Here is a 20,040-nt window from a genome sequence, read left to right as displayed (position 1 = left end):
GACTCGCCCCGAAAATGCCTTTGAAAGCACTGTTATTAATATGAAGATGTGAGTAGTTTAATAAATTCTAAAATATTTACTATAAAGAGTAGGCAATTTTTTTAATAAAGGTTTTTTTATTTTTTATCTTTTATACAAATTTCAATATTATCTAAGTAAAAACAAAATCATAAAGATCATTATTAAGTTAAAAAAATTATGGACCAAATTTTTGGGGCCTAAAACAAAAACAAAACAAAACAAAACTTCACTAGCCTCCCTTGAGCCACCTCTGATTATAACAATGCCCAATAGTTTAGGAACGTAAGATACATGAGTTTTCATTTTGAAGAAAATAGCATGTCTCAAGCCACGTGGCTTAAGTTGACACGTGTACGGTGCGTGAAATTCACCCATCAATTCAGTTTCATTCAGGGAGATTTTAGGTCGAATAATTATAGTTCATGGGGCATATAGCAAAAATCTTCTTTTTTTTGCGCAGGTTATCCTTCTTTTGGAGTGGTCTTTAATTTTTGGCCCTCAAATTGTTAGTCTTTAATTCTTGTCCTTCACTTAAAAGGGTGGCCGAAAATATCTCGAGATTCTACGTTTGCACTCCCGCTCAGTAAGAAAAAAAATCTCAAAAAAATAGTTTATTTAAATAGAAAAGGGTCAAAATTGCATTAAGACTATGTTGGACAGTTTTACGCTCTGTTAAAACTTGGTATCAAATCTACCCCTGCCGTGATCAAAGTGGCTTAAAATTGCCCTTATGAACTAACCAAGATCCTTTTCATTTTTTATTTAACATTTTTATTCCAAATGTATCCTAATTAAATTAAAGTGGACCAGATTCACCCTTAAAATATACATGATTCAATTTTGCCCCTATACTACATGTATGATTTAAATTTGCCTCCACCAGCACGACCATTACTAGTTCTTTATCACTATAGTTTTGACAATATGCTTGTATCTTAAACCAGAAAAGTCTTATTTTATTTACAATTGTACCCGAAGTTTTGATGGTTTAGCTATTTCAACAAGATGAAGCCTGGACATAAATGCCTGTTAACGCTACATCATCCAATCATCGTAAATCAAATATCTCTAGTCTTAGACATGAATTAATATAGACATTGGAGCAATCCCCATAGAGGGGACTCCCATCAACTGGTTCTTTATGAAGATGAAATCCTTTCTCTGGGCAGTCCTTGAGGATTTTCTTTCCACCATCAGATAGCTGGAATATTCCATATGCCCTAGCACATTTCAATTAAAGATAAGCTTCACCCCTGATCTATAATAACTACTGAGATCATTACAGTTCAGTGCTTTTCGATGATCTAATATACAAATTAGCCAGCAAATGTATAGATTTTGTATATTAAGTATAAATATACATATATTATACATATGATATGCATAATCAGTGTATAGATTTTGTATATTTCGGCTAACACCCATAATTAATTTGGCCGACAGGCCAAAAATGAAAAGAAAAAAAACCCAATAGCAATTCCACAGATAAGCAAGTTATGGTTATCTCTGTGTTTCAGACTGCTTTTCCTTGCGTTCTACTCCCTCCGATTCAAAATAAGTATCCACTTAGCCTTTAGCACACCCCTAGAAAATACTAACTCCAAGAAGACAATAGGTATCTTTACTCAAATACCCTTAATTAAAGTTTACATATTACTATTAACTTGAGACATCGGGAAATGGTCACTTTACACTTAAATAAGGGTAAATCTGAAAAAATAAAGTTAATCCTTCTTGATTATGTAAGTGAATACTTATTTTTAACCAAAATGAAAAGGCTAAGTGGACACTTATTATGAAACGGAGGGAGTAATACCTTTCACAAGGACTATTACATTTCAACTCACTACTAAAAGTGCCTTAATGTTGCAAACTGTCAAACCATGAAGCAAATATCCCTTTCCTTCTTTTCCTTGCAGTAATGAATTCTCATAATTTCCTATAGAGGTTATTGTTAAAGTTTTTTTTTTTTTTTTTTTTTTTTTTTTTTTTTTTTTGAAAAAGATTGTTAAAGTACTTTGCAATTAATAAATGGTCCAAAAAGAAATGAGGTTAATCTAACAGGCAATAGTCATAGACGTGCTTTCTTATAACCTTTTTGAGATGTGATAGAGTGATTCATTTAGCAAAACTAACAGAGGAATCCTCATGAATAAATTGGTTTTCTGCCGATATGGATATAGCTTAAAGCATTTTTATCAGCTATGTACCAGAATTTTGATGGCAAAGAAGCATCTCAAACTTGACAAGTACACTTAGAAACCTGCAAATATAATCACCAAAGAACAAGGAAAAGACCTTGATGTATCGGTAGGAGCCATGACAATTCCAATAGCCTCTGGTACCATGACCTAAAAATAAAGCAGAAAGTGAGAAAATATGACAAAAAGCACGGATGTAAATGATCACAAGCGCAAGGTGTATTGTAGCACAATAACAAGTTTAGTGGAAAATCTTGGGAAGTAATGCTGAAACAAAGCACGCAGGTGAATGCTAAGGGTAAAGAATGGACTTGGGTCTAACTCAACCCCAAAAGCTAGCTCATGAGGGGAGAATTGCCCAAGTCCATATAAGGAGACCATGTACTCTTTAAGCCACCAATGTGGGACTTAACGCCCCACCTCACGCCCAGGGCTGGATATCTAGTGCGTGGCAATTATAATATGGGGGCCCAACATCGGAAACAATGAACTGGGCGGGCCTGGCTCTGATACCATGTAAAGAATGGATTCAAGAATACTGCTTTAGTTGATATCATTTATGTGACTATTTGACAGTCTAACACAAGAAATGGCTTGAGGAGTTCAATTCCAAATGGATATAGGTGTAAATTTGAAGTTGAGTTACTGTTCCTATAAATTGAAGTTGTTAAACTGAACTATAACGCTGACAGATGGACGGTAAAAATGGAAAAATAAATGAAGGATAGAACAGCTAATATCATTTAAATTTGCTATTCTAAATTTATAGCACATAAAGGGGAGTAATGACACCCCATTCACAATTAGTCAAGGTTAAGCGTTTCAAAAGTAATTAAGTGCATGACCAAATGTTCATTTGGCAGGCGGAGTTTCTTGATTCTCAGTTTAAAAGTGTAGCATAAACATGTGAACTCCAAATATTTTGGACTTAAATTTCTATAGTCCAAAGTTATTATTCCTCCTAAATCACGCATTGCACTATAGTTTTGGTTTGCGTACCTTCTTCTTCAGTGTTACCAAGAATGGTGGAAGAATGCTGATTTCAGTGATAAAAATATTCAGTTTTAATTGTAAATGAAAGCGTGGAAGCTAGAAAAAGGAGTGTTTTCTTTGTCTGACTCACCTATTATTTATAATTACAGAAATACTTTTAGATATTCCAATCACATCGTGTACCACAATTAGCACAAGTTATACCTGTAACTCAGTTCTATCAATCACAATCAGAATGAAGTAATCTCTTCCATTAAATTCTCAACATCTTAACTATCTCCAATAATGAAATGCACAAAGGTATAAATCCATCAGGAGTGAACGTACCTGATAAGAATATTGAGTATGCAAATCGATCGATGACATGAAACAGCTCTGAGATGGATGCGTCTGGAGAAAAAATAGAACAAAGCCAATGGCAATGGAAGTTGATTTTCAACTATATATTTCAAGTTATTACCTTAAGAATAATTGAAATGAGTATTAAACTTGACAATCAATTTGATCTAGCCAGTTCATATTTAAGGCGTCTCTGTAGACTATCAAAGATGAAGCTGACAACAGAGAAAAATCTTCCCTGTCGAAACTCAAAAACATATAACGATGGATACATCTTGATTACTGGTGCAGAATTAAAGGGAATAATAGCTCTAACAGATGTTCTGAAGATTCTATAATATCGGAGTTCAGGATTTTCTTACATATTTAATTATCTCGATGTTATTTAAGTCGCAGAACATAAAGTCCCATATGAATAGATTAAAGGTTCTTTTAAACTCTTGAATGTCATTTTATGGATAAAAGAAACTCAAACCAGAGTTTGCAGCATGTTCGCCATCAAAAGTAATATACAGGTCAGACGCCAAATGCATTAAGTCACTTAAAATTCAGTTTTCTTTCAATTATTTTATCGCCTTATATACGATTCCATCTAAATATATATAAAGCACATTAAAGTTAACTGAGAAAGAGAAGAGGACTTACATGAATCCATCCAATTGGAAAGAGGGGTTGTTCATGTAGTATGGCAAACATTTCCTCCTCTTGTAGGGCTTGACACTAGCAGTAAGTACAAATAAGTTTAGAATCTTGTTCTTCTTACCAAATTGGCCATGAGTAGAGCAACAATTCTCAGATGTTGAATTACTTACAGAATTGGAGGTTGATTCTTGTTTTGGTATTATTAGAGAGGTAATATAAAAGATGTCATCTTTCTGCATGTATTATGGAGGAAAATTGCAAAAAGTCAGTGCATGAAAAGTTCAGTTTCAAGCTACTCTTAAGATTCTCAATGACAAAAGGGGAAGAAATGTCTGCAGGAAGGTGCCAGTAAACAGGCAAATAGTTTACCTATCAAAAAGAAAAACAAAAGGAAGAAAAGTTTGCAGGAAGGTGTCATTGAATAGGTACATAGTTGATGCCCCAAAATAAACAACATTACAGCCAATGAACATGGTCCTAGAAAGCATCTCCTAGAGACTATGACAGAAAATTAGAACCAAAGTTACATAATATAGCCACTGAATAATCTGTGCAGTTTCTACTTCACGAGAAGGCATCGCTACAAACATTGAAGAGGGGAACAATAACTACAGCCACAAGGATAACAGCTCGTGCCAAGTAGAGCAGGTTATGTGGCAACAATCGGATAATCTATTATAGATTGCCACAAGACAGTAACTTGGTGAAAAGGCATACATGGCACACAAGAATACGGAGATTAATCTCAACGCGGTAATGTAAATTGCAGCTTCCTTAACCACTACCATGGTACTAGTTGCACGCCTTGATGGAACATAAGAGTTGCATACCTTGGAGGCTTGAAGTATAGGCTTGTTACAGTGAGAGATCATTCTTTAGGGGTGTCACGGGTTGGGCTGGATTTGGGTGGGTAAAAATTAGCCGAGATAATAAATGGGCGGTCATTAACCCACCCAAAGTTACTTGGGCTGAAATGGGTTGTGCTAAAAAGTGGGTCATAACCCAACCCGCCCAATTCTACTAAGTTATAATTTTGTTTTTATAATTCTTTAAGTACCTAATAAAACTATATTTTTTTTCTTTATTATGGTTATATATAACATATAAAAAAAAAGGTTTTTCTAAAAATATTTTGAGAAGATTTCTATGGTTCAATTTAGGCTACATTTCACCCAAATGTTTTTTTTTTTTTTGGTAAGGAATCAGGCCAAACTTTAGATGGGCCGAAATGGATTGGGCTGAACTAATAAATGGGCGGATCAGCAGATTTGGCAGGTCATGATTTCATGGCTAAACTTTGCCACTCCTAGATTCTCAAAGACAACCACAGTACTTTAATATGAAGTTACTCACACAACGTGGCACAACATCTGTATCAGCCGATGCATCACTAGTTCTATTTCAGAGCTCCATTCAAGTTTCAACTGTTTCCAATTGTATCGTTTGGAAGCTTGGAGTGTAGGCTTGTCATCATTCTCCAAGCCCACCCTTAGTACTTCAATTTGAGACAGTCACTCACTCACCTTGGCAGAACATACATATCAGCCTATGCATCACTAGTTCTGTTCTTACAGGCTCCATTCAACTGTTACCAGCTATAGTGATATCAGCTATAGTGCAAAATCTAGAGCACTATAAATAGGTGTTACTCATCATTCAACAATATGTCCTTAAAGTATCATTCCAGAAAGCAAAATGAATACTAGTGAGCTTACAAAGATGGCACCAAGAAATCCACAGGTCTCTATATCCTTCTTAGTGTTGTCGCTGGCGATTTCCAGAAAATTCTCCATCAACCTTGTTGGCTAAGAAGACAAAAAGTGTTACCTTGTCAAGGATTTATTATGGGATTTTTTAATTTTTGGCCCCACGGCCAAAATTAATTACGGGCGCTAGCCAAAATATACAAAACGTATACACTGATTATGTATATTATATGCACCTTATGTATATTATATGTATATTTTGGGCATACAATACGTATATTATATGTATATTTATACTTAATATACCAAATTTATACATTTGTAGGCTATTCCCAGCACGACACCCTGGTTTTGGTACCAAGGGAAGGAAAATAGTGAAGCAAAGTATTTAGGCTACTGCTGGACCTCTGTTGTATCTCAGAAGGCATAATAAATTGAGTACTTACTACATGTACATCTTTGAGAGGCCCAGATTTGGTCTGCACATTGCGTGAATAGTTTGAAGGACCACTTGATGAATCAGTACTTGAGACACTTGAGATTTCAGCTTCATGAGGCAAAGTGTGTATCAAGGAGATTCCCGGAGAAGGAGCAGTCTGTGAAACTGTATGCACATTAGTCTGGCAACATACTCCACCAGCCATGAACTGCGAGGAATTCACACGTGCTCAGATTTGCTGATCATTTCTATGCAAAACTTACCTAGTAGAAACACTTAACAACAGAAGTAAGCTTATGCTACTCTGTATCGAATGTTAACAGCCCAACGCAGCAAGTGATGCAAAAAAGTATAATCCAAACCCTAAGAAAAAGGTTGAGATAATTATATTCCAATGCCTTTCTTTGATCTAATTTACAAATAGCCAGCAAATGTACAGATTTTGTACATTAAGTATAAACACACATATAACATACATAAAATATACATACAATATATATACAATATACATAACCAGTGTATAGGTTTTGTATAGCTCGGATAGGGCCCGTAATTAACTTTGGCCGATGGGCCAAAAATGAAAAACGCCCTAAATATAAACACATATTTAAAAGTAAAGCTCAGCTTTAATATAAGAAAGACAGCATTCCTTGGTCGTCTCTTGTATAGTCTTGCATCCATGCAGTGCATAGAATTTGGACACAAAGGTACTCAATATTGAGCTCATACATAAAGGTAGGTAAGGTTCAAAAATCTTGCTCTTTATGGAACCAATTGAATCATTTTCTTCTTGATTAGTTGAGTACAAGATATAGTATCCAAGTCCAACAATGAACGTCGTATCTATCTTTTACCACCCCCCCCCCCCCCCGCGCTCACATTCCAATCATAAAGTCTCTATCTTTTCCTTTCTCTCTTTTTTTCCCTTTCACATTCTGATCACTCAGTAATAAAATTCATCACAGTGCACAACTTCAAAAGGAATATTTTATATTACTATCATGATCCAAAGGAAGGTGGAATATATTACTCGCTCCCTCCGCCTATATTTACTTATCCATGTTTGACTTGACACACTCCTTAAGAAACAATAAATAAAATGATAGTTTTACTATATCACCCCTAAATATTACTCCTATAAGTCATCTAAATATTGAGAAATGAATAGTACTTAATAATAAGGATAATACATGTATAAAATGGTGAATTATTTCTTAATTTTCCAAACTGGACAAGTAAAATTGGACATCTATTTTAGTATAGGTGACAAGTAAAAGGGGATGGAGGGAGTAATAGAAAGGACAAGAAAAGTAGAGATACAAATCAAATGGATATACACAAAATTCTTGATTGTCAATATACCATATCTAAGTTACTACTACTCCAAAACAGTAAAGATTTTCAAGATTTATAGATGATAACCCAATTAACACCAGTCCAATAGAAGAAAATCTGAATAATCTTGGGCATGGAAAATCATTTCATTATTCAGAAAACTGCAAACAGTATAAATTAACTTTGACAAATTGTTTTTTTGAAAAAAGAAAAGCAAGTAGTTGGAATACATAAGACTCTTATAAAGGGGGTAGAAGGGAAGAACCTGATACCTTCTGTACTTTGTTTATGATTGTTTCTTTTCATCTCAGCTTAGCATCACTGGACGACATGAAAGGATCGTCTCGTCATCAAGTCAACCCGACCAAAAATATACCTTGTGGGGTTGTTTGGTTTGCCAACATGTTATACTCCCTCCCTCTCAATTTATATCACAGTGTGTTTTGACTGGACATCAAAATTTAAGAAAAAAATGTGTTTGACTGAATACGAAATTTAAGAAAAAATTTATATGAGGTGCGTTTGATTAAGCTACGAAATTTAAGAAAGAAAAAAAAAATTTGAATCTTGTGATCTCAAAAAAGCTAAGTAAACTTTTGTGACTAGAAATTATTCCATTAAGATTGTAGATAAATATAAAAATGCATCATTTTTTTTTGACTGACTAAAAGAAATAGGGTGTCATATAAATTGGGACGGATGGAGTATTTAGATTATAATATAAAATTAAAATTGTTTTATTGATATATATTTTTTAATATATATTTGTTCATTAGATTAAAAATAAAATATTACGAGTCTAATAAAAATCATGTGTTTGGCTTTGACACTAAGACAAATTTGGATAAATTCTTATTTCAATTTTAAATTTCAATTTTGGCCTTCTTAAATAATTGGGAAAAGGGTTATATTTGCCCATCTACTAATGGAAAGGGTTTAATATTATCTTTTGTTATGCTATCGGTATATCTAACATCATAAAAATAGTTTAAATCTACATATCTTCTGTTAACCAGATTCATTTTAGTCAAAATGACATGTCAACCCACAATATCAACCATCTTCTATCACTACCTAAAATTAGAAACACTTCCACCGTACGTACCAACTACCACCACCACCAACATGCATGATCTACACATCTTCTATTTTTTTAAAATAAAAATTTAACAAAAAGACAAATTTGCACATAGGAAACTTGTTTTTGTTGTTATAGAAATGGAAGTGTACAAAGAGAAACTGTAGAGGCTTGTGGAGAAATGTGTGTAAATAAATGGAGAAAGCACTAAAATTCTCCGACCTTTACACCCTTATATGATTCGAACTTAGAACTATATACACAACTATTGTATGTGATTCTGCTTTGCGCGGTTATAAAAATAACAAATTGAATGTATAAAAATATATTTTGTGAACGTAGCCAAGATTGAGGAGATAAAAAAAAAAGCTCTATATGACCTTATACTGATAAATTAAATTACACTTATATCGCGAAAAGATACAAAATAAATTTTATAAATTAATTAAATCATATGTATAAATAATTTATCTTCACCAGAAACTTGGTGAATTTACCGGAGGATGTTATTACTTCCATTATTGTGGAGTAATTGAGCTTTATAGTACTGAAATTTTTTACCTCCTCGATCTGCTTTACCAAAAGGTTGTCATTACATTGCTTAATTAAATATGTTTCAATATTTTAAGACAAATGAAAATAACACTCAAATAAGTCATACCCTGAAATTTGAATCAAATAGCTACTTTAGGAGTACCAAAATTTCACGAAGCACAGACGTATGAAGACAATTAATCTTGTTTAGTGTAATAATTGATATCGGGTTATTTATTTGCTTACTTTTAGCTTTTTCGGTTTTGAACTATATGTCTTTTCCAACTATGTTGGATTATCCTATATATTCTCATGTTTTAGTTTGATCCAGCACCATGATGCTGAATCAGTTAATGGTTAATGACCCTAATTTACTCAAGAGAATGAGGTGAGGAGGACATTCAAGTCTTCAATTAAAAACAGGGACAAGTGGGTCCCTTTTTTTTTCCTTTTCTCTTTTACTCACTTAAACACTAATTAAGTAAAATGGGGGCTAACTTGTAATGTTAAGAACTTAGAGATACAAAAGGACCCCTTTTTTTTTCAAAAATCAAAAGGCATTCACTTAGCCCCAAATTTTCTTTCATTATTGAGTTGTGAAGCTTTTGGGCTATAATTAAATTTGTGATTGAAATTCAAAATTAATGGTAAATTGTTGCATAACTAAGTAGATATTATTTATTTGTGCTTAAATAGGTTGTTAAAACACTACTTGGAAGCGGATTTGGTGTAAGAAAAATTAAAACTCCATTGTTGGGTTTGTTGAAGTTGAAAATTCGGATCTGAAAATTGGTTATTATTTTGAGTGGGTGTTATTGAAAATCCTTGTAAACACCTGTGAGAAGCTAAATATCAAATTTGAGTTTATTCAATGGTGATTTGAGTGAATTTTGAAAACAAATTTTAGAACCAATAAATAAACTTTTGCGCTCGCGAACAACTACGAGAGTTGTTGGACAACTACACTAGTTGTTAAACAACTATTAAAGTTGTTGTAACAAGCAATAGTAAAGTTCTTGAAACAACAACTATTGTTGTTCCTACAACTTCAATATTTGTTCCATCATCTGTCGAAGTTGTTCAAACATTTAATAATCATAATTAAGTTAATATTTTACTATATTAAAAAATCTTACTGGTTCAAATTCGATAGTGGTTGGGACAACTTCAGCAGTTGTCCATTAATCGCAGTAGTTATTGGGACAACTTTAACATTTGTTCTAGCAACTACAATAGATGTTGGGGACCTACAATCATTTGTATTATAGATTCTTAATAATTCTTGTCCTTTTATATTTCAGGTACGATGTAATGACCTCAAATATTGCTAAGTTTGTTATATAGCTTAATGTTTAGGGGAGAAATAGATTTTATTTGTCATAAGTATTTGATGTTGCTATTATTACTGATCTACGTTTAATAAACAACCTTGATGTATATTTAAAAGCTTGTGGTAACAAATCATTCTATGAATTACGTTGCATTAATGGAGCCATTCTACTACAGTAGTCACCACATGTTAAAATTATTGAGTTTTTTCAACAACTTCGGTAGTTGTTTCAGAATTACTATTGTAGTTGTCGGACAACTTCTGAAGTTGTTGAAAAATTCTATTAGGTGTAAGTCAACAACTTTAGCAGTTGTCGTACAACTAGAGTAGTTGTCCGACAACAACTACTGAAGTTATCGAACAACTACTAAAATTGTTGGAACAACTTCTTTAGTTGTTACCACAACTAAAATAGTTATTGGGCATAAATGTAGTAACCCAATGATAATTGAAAATAGATCAAGTGATTATATAAATTATTACACATAATCTAAATGATTTAATGAAAATTGAAGCTAAATTATGAATTATTAAGGATAAATGTAGTGATTTAATGACAATTGAAGATCGGTCGATCTATTATATGGATTATAGCACACAAACTAAGGGATTTAATAAAAATTGATAATCAATTGAGTCATTCCATAAATTATTAAGGATAAACATAGTGATTCAATAACAATAGTGCCTCTATGAATTCTCACACATAAATTAAGTGATTTAATGTTAATTAATGATCAATTGAGCGATTCTATGATTTATTAGGGATAAACATGGCAATCCAATGCCAAAATAAAAGATCGATCGAGCAATTATATGTATTATTACACATAAACTAAATGATTTAATGACAATTGATGATCAATTGAGTCATTTTATGGCTTATAAGGATAAACATAGTGATATAATGACAGTTGATGCTCAATTAAGTCATTCTATGTATTATTAAGAATAGACGTAGTGATTCAAAGACAATTGAAAATCGATCGAGTCATTCTATGAGTTACTGCACATAAACGAAGTGATACAACGACAATTGATTATCAATTGAACCATTCTATGAATTAAGGATGAACGTAGTGATCCAATAACAATTCAAGATCGATTGAACAATAATATGAATTATTACACATAAAATAAATAATTTAACAAAAATTAATGATCAAAGGATAGACGTAGTAATTCGATAGCAATTGAAGTTGATGGAGTGAGTATGAATTATTACGCATAAAGAACATAATTTAATGAAAATTAATGATCAATTGAGCCATAATACAAATTATTAAGGATAAAGTTAGTGATTCAATAACAATTAAAGAAAGGTTGAGTGACTGTATTGAGCATTACACATAAACAAAGCAATAATAAAAATGGATGATCACTCGAGCCATATTATGAATAATTTAGGATAAACATAGTAGTTCAGTAAGAATTGAAGGTCGATCACGTGATTCTATTATTATGTTGGGCAAAAACATAGTGATTCAATAACAATTGAAGATTGTGTGATTTTATGAAATATTATACATAAAGTAAGTAATGTATTGACAATTGATGATCAATCAAGAGATTCGATGAATTATTAAGTATAACACAGTTATTGTATTAACGATCTATGAATTATTTAAGAGTTGTTAGGATAACTACATAAAATGATGAAACAACTGACATAGTTGTTGGGACAACTAAAGAAATTGTTGGAACAACTCAAGCAGTTGATGAGAGAATTAAAAAAAATTGTTGGTACAATTGAAGCAATTTTTGGGCAACTATATAAATTATAGGAGCAATTAAAGTAATTGTTAGGACAACTATAAAAATAGCGACTAATTCATTATAATTGAACATCAACAGAGCGATACAATGCATAATAAAACATTAGCTAAGAGATTTAATGATAGATGGAGATTAATTGAGTGATTCAACATATTATTAGACATAAATTTATTGATTTGATTATAATCGAACATTAATCAAGTGATTATACACATAGTAAATTATTAACTTAAAGATTATGATTATTAAATATTGGAACAACTTCGACAGATGATGGAACAATTATTCAAGTTGTGGGAACAACTATCGTAGTTTATGGGAACAACCACAGTTGTTGTTTCAAGAACTTTAATATTACTTGTTACAACAAATTTAATAGTTGTCCAACAACTCCCGTAGTTGTTCGCGACCACAAAAGTGTCACGACCACAAAAGTGTCACGACCCAAATCTTGGGTCGAACGGGCACCCACGCTAACCCCCCTGGTGGGCGAACCCTTCGCTTATTCAACATTCAAATTAAGCATACCAAAAGAAACAGAATTATCTAAGAAGTCTCCATATCATATAAAGTATATAAGTGCGGAAATACAACAACTACCCAAGGAACCTGGTTAAGTGTCACGACCCAACCAGAGGGCCGCGACGGGCACCTGGAGCTAACCTACTGAGCACCTCCTAACATCCATCTCATAATCATATCTAGGTGGGACACATGGCTAACTTATAAATATCACAAAACATAAGAGACACGAGTTCAATAAATATATGCACGTCTATATAATCACCATCAACTATGCCCATGTGTACAAGCTGGCAAGGCTGCCAAAAATGATATACAAATGTGACCTGATAAGGTTATAGAGCATCTAACTATATACATCTGCCTACGAGCCTCTATATGGAGTGCATAACATCATAAAGACAGGACAGGACCCTGCCATGCCCATATATGTACACAAAAGAATAATACCAGCTAAACCGCAGCTCCGAAACAAATGAAGCGCTCCTGAACAATCGCTGATGAAGCAACCTAGGGGTCTGATCCGTCTCACTGCCTACCTGCGGGCATGAACGCAGCGTCCACAAACAAAAGGACGTCAGTACGAATGATGTACCGAAAATGTAAGGCATGAGTAAATAAATAAGGAAAATATGAAGACAACATAAGATACATAGATCAATCTGTACCTCTGAATGCCTTTTAAGGCGGCATGATTTAGCTTTTAAAAAAAATATTTTCATACATACATATATATAGTATCCTGCCCGGCCATTGAGGCTCGGCGTTATCATCATAATCCCGCGTCCGGGGTAACATCATAACCTGCCCACTGCAATGGTGTTCACATCTACGTGCCTGCCTGGCCGACTATAGCATGGCGCGGTGTAAGAAAATACATACATAGATATAAAGCATGCATGAGAGCCCAAATGAAAGTTATAACTCTTATCGGAGTGACGTAAGGTCGGTAAACCTCCAATGTGCCATTATGGAATCATTATCATCGCTATATCTCACCTTGAAGGAACAACTACCATAAGATGATATCAACATCAATGAATAAAATAAATAATCATATGAGAAGGATCAACAACTATGGGGAAATTATCAACAATATCATATGAACCTCAAGAATCATAAGCTTTAGCTTTTCTAGAAATAGAATCATCATAAAGGACGTTTGTACGTATGTTCGTATCTAAGTGATCATGCCATAAGAAGGAAAGGGTTAGCCTTAACATACCTCTTCGTCTCCCTAACTACTTAATGTTTCTCCTCCCAAGCTGGCAAATCTACATTCAAAAGGATTCACACTAGAATTAAGTCTTGAAAACACTCATAAGTTCACACTAGAGTAATTAGTAAGCTAGCGGAATTTGGGCAGCATTTCCCCTATATTGTCTACTTCCACCAATTTCCAAAACAACTCCAAATCAACAATAACAACATCAACAATAACATAATCAAGAGTTTTCCTTCAAAATAAGCTTAAATTAATCCAAATTCCCCTTCCAATTCACCTCATAGTCATCAACTTCAATTCAATACTTTGTGACTTCTCCACTATGATTCTTTGCCTTTCCAAGAGTTGCTAAACCTTTTAACCAACTTAATAATATTGATAAGATGAATAACATACCTTATAATAGAAGAACTTCACTTCACTCAACTTCTTCCAAGACCAAGTTCATCACAACATTGATTAGAAGTAAGGATAATCATCTTACATGGATTATCTTGGGGGTTTTGGAGTTTGATCTTCTCTTTCGATGGTGTGGAAGGTTTTGGAATATTGGATAACCTTCAAAAACTCTCTAATAATGTGGGGAGATAAGTGTGGGAGGTGGATATGAAAAATGGCATTTTTTGGACATTAAAAAGTGTTGAAAACCACCCCCACCGCTCCGTGTTGCGAGGAGTATGCGGCACCACATACTCCCTCCAAAACATGGGGGTGGTGTTGGGCAGTAAGGTCCCCAACTTTTGGGAGTTTTTGGCTAGTATTCTGCACAGCAAACTCAGTTTGCGTCCGCATATTGGTCCACAAACTCCAATTTTCGCGAAAACACGTTCTTTTCAATTCGTTTGACCTCCAATCCTTATGAAACCTTCTTGGCACTTGTATAAAACTTCATTAACCATCTAATGAGCTCTATAACTCCCCATCAAGGTAATTCTAAGAAATGTATAGCTCAAATGATATGAACTCTTCCCAAAAACATGACATCAATCCTAACCTTCAACGAACTTACTTCCGTCGATTCATTTAACCTCGAAACCTTAAGGTACATACTTAAAATTATTGGATACCCTCCTTAACCTTGTAAGGACTTCATATCCACTTTAGTCTTGTGTTCGTTTATTTATAATGCAAACGACGTGAAATTCCAAGGTGTAACATTCTTCCTCCCTTAGGAACATTCGTCCTCCAATGTTAGACTCTTAGAGATTCTATAAAAATTTCGGCAGAGTTTCCCCTGTAAATATACCACTACCATCCTGTCACAATAACCCAAAATACATAACGCCTCACAGGGCTATAATAACAATAACAATAATGGTCCCACACGACTAAGAAATCACAAAAGAAAGCATTACGCACCTGAAGACAATGGTGTCTCTATCTGAACCTCCTCTGGAAATGGAAATAAGTGTGGATACCTGAACCTCATATCTTCTTCAGCTTCCCAAGTCATTTCTTCCTTATTCCTATTCCTCCAGAGGACCATCACTGAAGCTACATCTTTAGTCCTTAATCTCCGAACATGTCTGTCTAGAATAGCAATGGGAACTTCTTCATAGGATAATTTCTCGGTGACTTGGACATCATCTATGGGTACTGTTACACCCAGGATTTTCGCACGTTAAAGTCGCATCATGAGTTAGTTGACGCAAGTTCAGAAGAAATTATCTTAAGGTTAAAAGGGATTGAGCTTATTAATAGAAATGGTTATAAGAGTCTGTAAATAAGATTAGTAAGTGGCGGAAGGTTTGAAGGGTGAGTGAATTGAAGAAGGATGAGTTTCGTCAAAAGTCGGCATGTTAGGAATACGATAACTTGTACTTTTGGGTGAGATTAGAAGTGCTTCACATGCTAATCAAGTAATGATATGAAGTATTTGAATCGTATAATGGTCGCTTGTTAAGTTTGGAAGTCAAACGAGTTGTAATACGAAAGTCGACAAAGGGTGTCGCAAGTTAAGTTTGTAAATTTCACTGAAATTTGGGTCAGATGTCGAAGAGCTTTTCTTTCAATCTACTTGGAGTTACAGGGTGATCCACCTACCAAATCGAAGGTCTACGAGTCTAGTTTCCAGATCATTTTACCGTTCATCAATAAAACATCGGAGCAGAGACATATTTCCATTTCCGTCCAGGGACATAAACTGTCACGGTAACAGTGCTCTAGGTCGGTGGCAGCTTACTCTTTTTTATATAAAAGACCCACAAATCAGATTGGAACCTCATTTCTCTTCAAAGAACAAACCCTAAACACTCCCTATACTCTCTCAAACATTTATCCATCAATCATAAGCAAATCCAAAGGCTAATCAAGTAACTTTAACGTAAGGAATCACGTGGTAATCGTAGAATCATCGTTTCTTCGTTGTTTCGCTTTTCGGAAGAAATCTTCAACTTGAAGAAATCTCTGTTTTGGATTGATTCTGGGAATCTAAGGTATTTTTTATCCTCTTAATCATCTCCTTATGATTCTCCAAGTATTTAATCTAAGAAATTTGGAGGAAAACCCATGTATATGAACCATATGAACTAGTATAGATGAAATCGATTGGTTGAGCTAATTTATGTGGTTTAAATGTATTTTCTTGGAGCTGTGAAGGTATGGATGGATTTATAAGGAAGAGTAGGAGTAAAGGAGAAGAAAAATGGTAGTCTTGAATGAAGAAATTGAACTACAAATGACCCTACGAACTTACGCCCGCAAGTTGTTCGACGAGATGTCTCATTGAGTATTTCCATAAGCTATGAACTTGGAATTGATCCCATCGTATGATGTAGGTGATCATTCGTAAGGCATTCGAGGACTCGGGAAACATATATAACTCCATCGGTGAGGTATGTAAGGCTTTCTATTCTCTTTGTGGCATGACTAGATTTCGAATGACCTTTCATTGAAAAGTTGTTCCGCTAACTTAGATCGATCGCGTTCCATGATAATTGAGCTGACACATACTCATCTATGACTTGTGCCAAATTATGGTCCACTTCTCCTTTTGGCTATCGATTAAAAGACTTTCCGTTCAACTTGTGTTGATTATGTCCCACAATGGTTAAGCTTACCCTTTTCTCATGAATAGCTTGTATTGAGGTACCTTTCACATTTCGTACCCCTCTTGTTTATCGAATGAAGAATGATATTAGTTATGGTACTCTTCACATGAAAGTTGAGTTGATTGTACTTCCTTTAATTGAGTTAATCCTTATCTTCTTGTCTATTTCTTCAAGGTGACGAACCTCTCGTTGGCACACTCTTTCCGATAAAAGTTGTGTCGATCATATTTTATAAGAGTTTGGCTAACTTTGGCTTCGTCAATAATTCATAACAAGATGTTTCCTTGTACTTTTATTTCTTTGGCCTAATGATCAAATAATGATAAACGCAGTGACAATAATGATAGTCGGAGGATAACGAAGATAGGTCACTCCGACTCTTTCCATGATATTTCTTCTGAGGTCAGTCTTTCATTGCACTTATATATATATCGGAGGATAACGACGATAGGTCACTCCGACTCTTTCCATGATATTTCTTCTGAGGTCAGTCTTTCATTGCACTTACATATATATATATATATATATATATATATATATATATATATATATATATATATATATGTGTGTGTGTGTGTGTGTGTGTGTGTGTGTATTTATTTTCATTACCGAGCCGCGCTATAGTCGGCCGGGTAGGCACTTATATGTGCACCTAGATGTATTTCTTTCTTTACCGAGCCGTGTTGTAGGCGGCGTACGTAGCACGTACCGTGCATTGCCACCGATCGCCCGGGAAGTCGACGATGTTATGATGATGAGCTCACCCTACGAGGGATTTATTATTGTTATATGATATGATATATGCCTCCACAAAGGAGGAATGATTTTACGGGCATGCATTTACATTTATGTCATGATTATGGTCGCGCTCGGTGGCTCGTTCGAGTTTCGGTTGTCTCTACATCTTTTCTCAAGTTATCCGTATCTCTCTTACGCTTATGTTATGTTTATGCTTACTTTACTTACATACTCGGTACATCTTTCATACGACGCATTTTGTGCGCTCGTGATCATGCCCACGTGCACGGTGACGGATTGTTGTACCTTTCTCGGTAGGATACCGTAGTTCGAAAGGGATGTTCGCACCCATTCTCCGGGAGTTACGGTCGAGTCATTAAATAGATTTACGTGCGTATATATATATTATGAGTATGGCCTTGGGTACGTCGGGGCCACTATCCAGACCAGTTGACGCATATTAGTGCTATTAGAGGCTTACAGACTATCAATCAGTGTATAGGTATTGTGTTTGGCCTTGCTGGCCTTCTGACTAGTTGTCTTTCTTGGTTGTATCCTTGTCGGCCCTAGTTATGCATATATGTGTTGTTGGGCCTTTTCTTCTTGCAGGTTGTCATGATATACTTCTTACAATTGTTATTCAGCGGCCTTGTCGGCCTATGATTTACGTTACAGAGTTCGAGATACCACGCTTGGTTCGCTCGGTCCTTCGGTGTCTGCGGTCAAGCCGCCACACCCCCCAAGGTTGGGGTGTGATAGGTACAACTTCGGAAGGATCTCCAATGCACTTGCGAAGCATTGATACATGGAAAATTGGATGAACTGACTTCAAGTTTGAAGGTAGATCTAACTCGTAGGCCACTTGGCCCACTTTGCATACAATCCTGTAAGGCCCAATATACCGAGGACTAAGCTTACCCTTCTTACCAAATCTCGTAACATCTTTCATAGGTGACACCTTCAAGAATAACTAGTCATCAACTTGAAACTCTAAGTCTCATCGGCGATTATCTGCATCAGACTTCTGATGACTCTAGGCTGTTAATAATGGGTCCTGAATAAGCTTGACCTTCTCTACTGCTTGCTGAATCAAATCTAGTCCTACAAAATTAGTCTTCCCTACTTCGGACCATCCAATTGGTGATCTACACTTTCGCCCGTATAAAGCCTCATATGGGGCCATTTGGATAGTAGAATGATAAATATTGTTATATGCAAACTCAATGAGCGGTAAGTTATAATCCCAACTACCTCCAAAATCTAACACACATGACCGTAGAATATCCTAGAGAGTCTTAATAGTACGTTCAGCTTGTACATCAGTCTGGGGGTGAAATGTTGTGCTAAGACTCACCTGAGTCCCCAAACCCTATTGAAAGGACTTCCAGAAGTTAGCCGTAAACTGTGCACCCCTATCGGAGATAATGGATACCGGAACACCACGGAGTCGTACTATTTCCTTAATATAAAGTTTTGCATAATCTTCAGCTGAGTAAATAGTTCTAACAGGCTGAAAATGAGCCGATTTTGTAAATCTATCCATGATTACCCATATGGAATCATACTTATGCTGAGACGAGGCAAGAATGTAATGAAATCCATATTAATTACCTCCCATTTCCAGGTCGGAATCTCCATGGCTTGTAACAATCCACTAGGTTTCTGATGCTCGACCTTTACTTGCTGACAGTTAGGACATTGAGCTACGAACTCTGCTATGTCTTTCTTCATTCCATCCCACCAATAAATTGAATTAATATCATGATACGTCTTTGTCGCTCCCGGATGAACAGAATAACAGGAATAATGGGCTTTCCCTAAAATCTGCAGCGCAATTCTGCAACATCAGGAACACATAATCTGCCTCGATACCTGAGAACTCCATCTACAGAAGTCTCAAATGGTGACTTTTTATTCTGTGGGAATGTATCTCTATAATGAACTAACATTGGATCTTCATACTGGCTCTCTTTTAACTCAACTACTAAGGACGAAACAGTTGAATTCTGAATAGTAACTCCTATATTGCCCAAGTCTATCAATCGAACTCCTAGGCTAGCTAACTGTTGAAGCTCACGAGCTAACTCCTTCTTCTCTAGCTGAACATAACA

The 20,040-nt window shown here is 35.0% G+C and overlaps 1 protein-coding gene across 9 annotated transcripts; it reads right to left on the bottom strand.

Moving 5' to 3' along the window:
* Nucleotides 1–949: 949 nt before the first annotated feature.
* LOC132059746 (AMSH-like ubiquitin thioesterase 2) lies at nt 950–8,085 on the bottom strand. Of its 9 annotated transcripts, none has more exons than XM_059452500.1 (8): nt 7,949–8,085; nt 6,349–6,549; nt 5,912–6,001; nt 4,367–4,429; nt 4,200–4,274; nt 3,543–3,605; nt 2,320–2,372; nt 950–1,241 (listed from the first exon to the last, which is right to left on the bottom strand). In XM_059452500.1, exons 2-8 carry the CDS (start codon nt 6,544–6,546, stop codon nt 1,070–1,072), a joined length of 714 nt encoding a protein of 237 aa, XP_059308483.1. In that variant the 5' UTR covers nt 6,547–6,549; nt 7,949–8,085; the 3' UTR covers nt 950–1,069. The 9 variants fall into 9 exon arrangements, with proteins under 9 accessions (XP_059308483.1, XP_059308486.1, XP_059308487.1 ...); XM_059452503.1 differs by having other exon boundaries at nt 7,942–8,063; XM_059452504.1 differs by having other exon boundaries at nt 6,349–6,506; nt 7,949–8,053.
* Between the last annotated feature and the right edge of the window lie 11,955 nt (nt 8,086–20,040).

This window comes from Lycium ferocissimum, chromosome 6 (genome assembly GCF_029784015.1).
Source record: "Lycium ferocissimum isolate CSIRO_LF1 chromosome 6, AGI_CSIRO_Lferr_CH_V1, whole genome shotgun sequence".
NCBI classification, from domain to species: Eukaryota; Viridiplantae; Streptophyta; class Magnoliopsida; order Solanales; family Solanaceae; genus Lycium; species Lycium ferocissimum.
Note: the sequence above shows the minus strand (reverse complement) of the source record. Positions and strands in the feature narration are given on the sequence as shown.

What these genes read in the sequence shown, in the direction of transcription:
- LOC132059746 (XM_059452497.1), bottom strand. Translation starts at nt 7,811, where the DNA reads ATGCCCAAGATTATTCAGATTTTCTTCTATTGGACTGGTGTTAATTGG. An exon ending in TTCCAATTGGATGGATTCAT is followed by an intron (nt 3,606 to 4,199) that starts GTAAGTCCTCTT and finishes TTTTTTCTCCAG; the next exon opens with ACGCATCCATCTCAGAGCTG. An exon ending in ATACTCAATATTCTTATCAG is followed by an intron (nt 2,373 to 3,542) that starts GTACGTTCACTC and finishes CTTTATTTTTAG; the next exon opens with GTCATGGTACCAGAGGCTAT.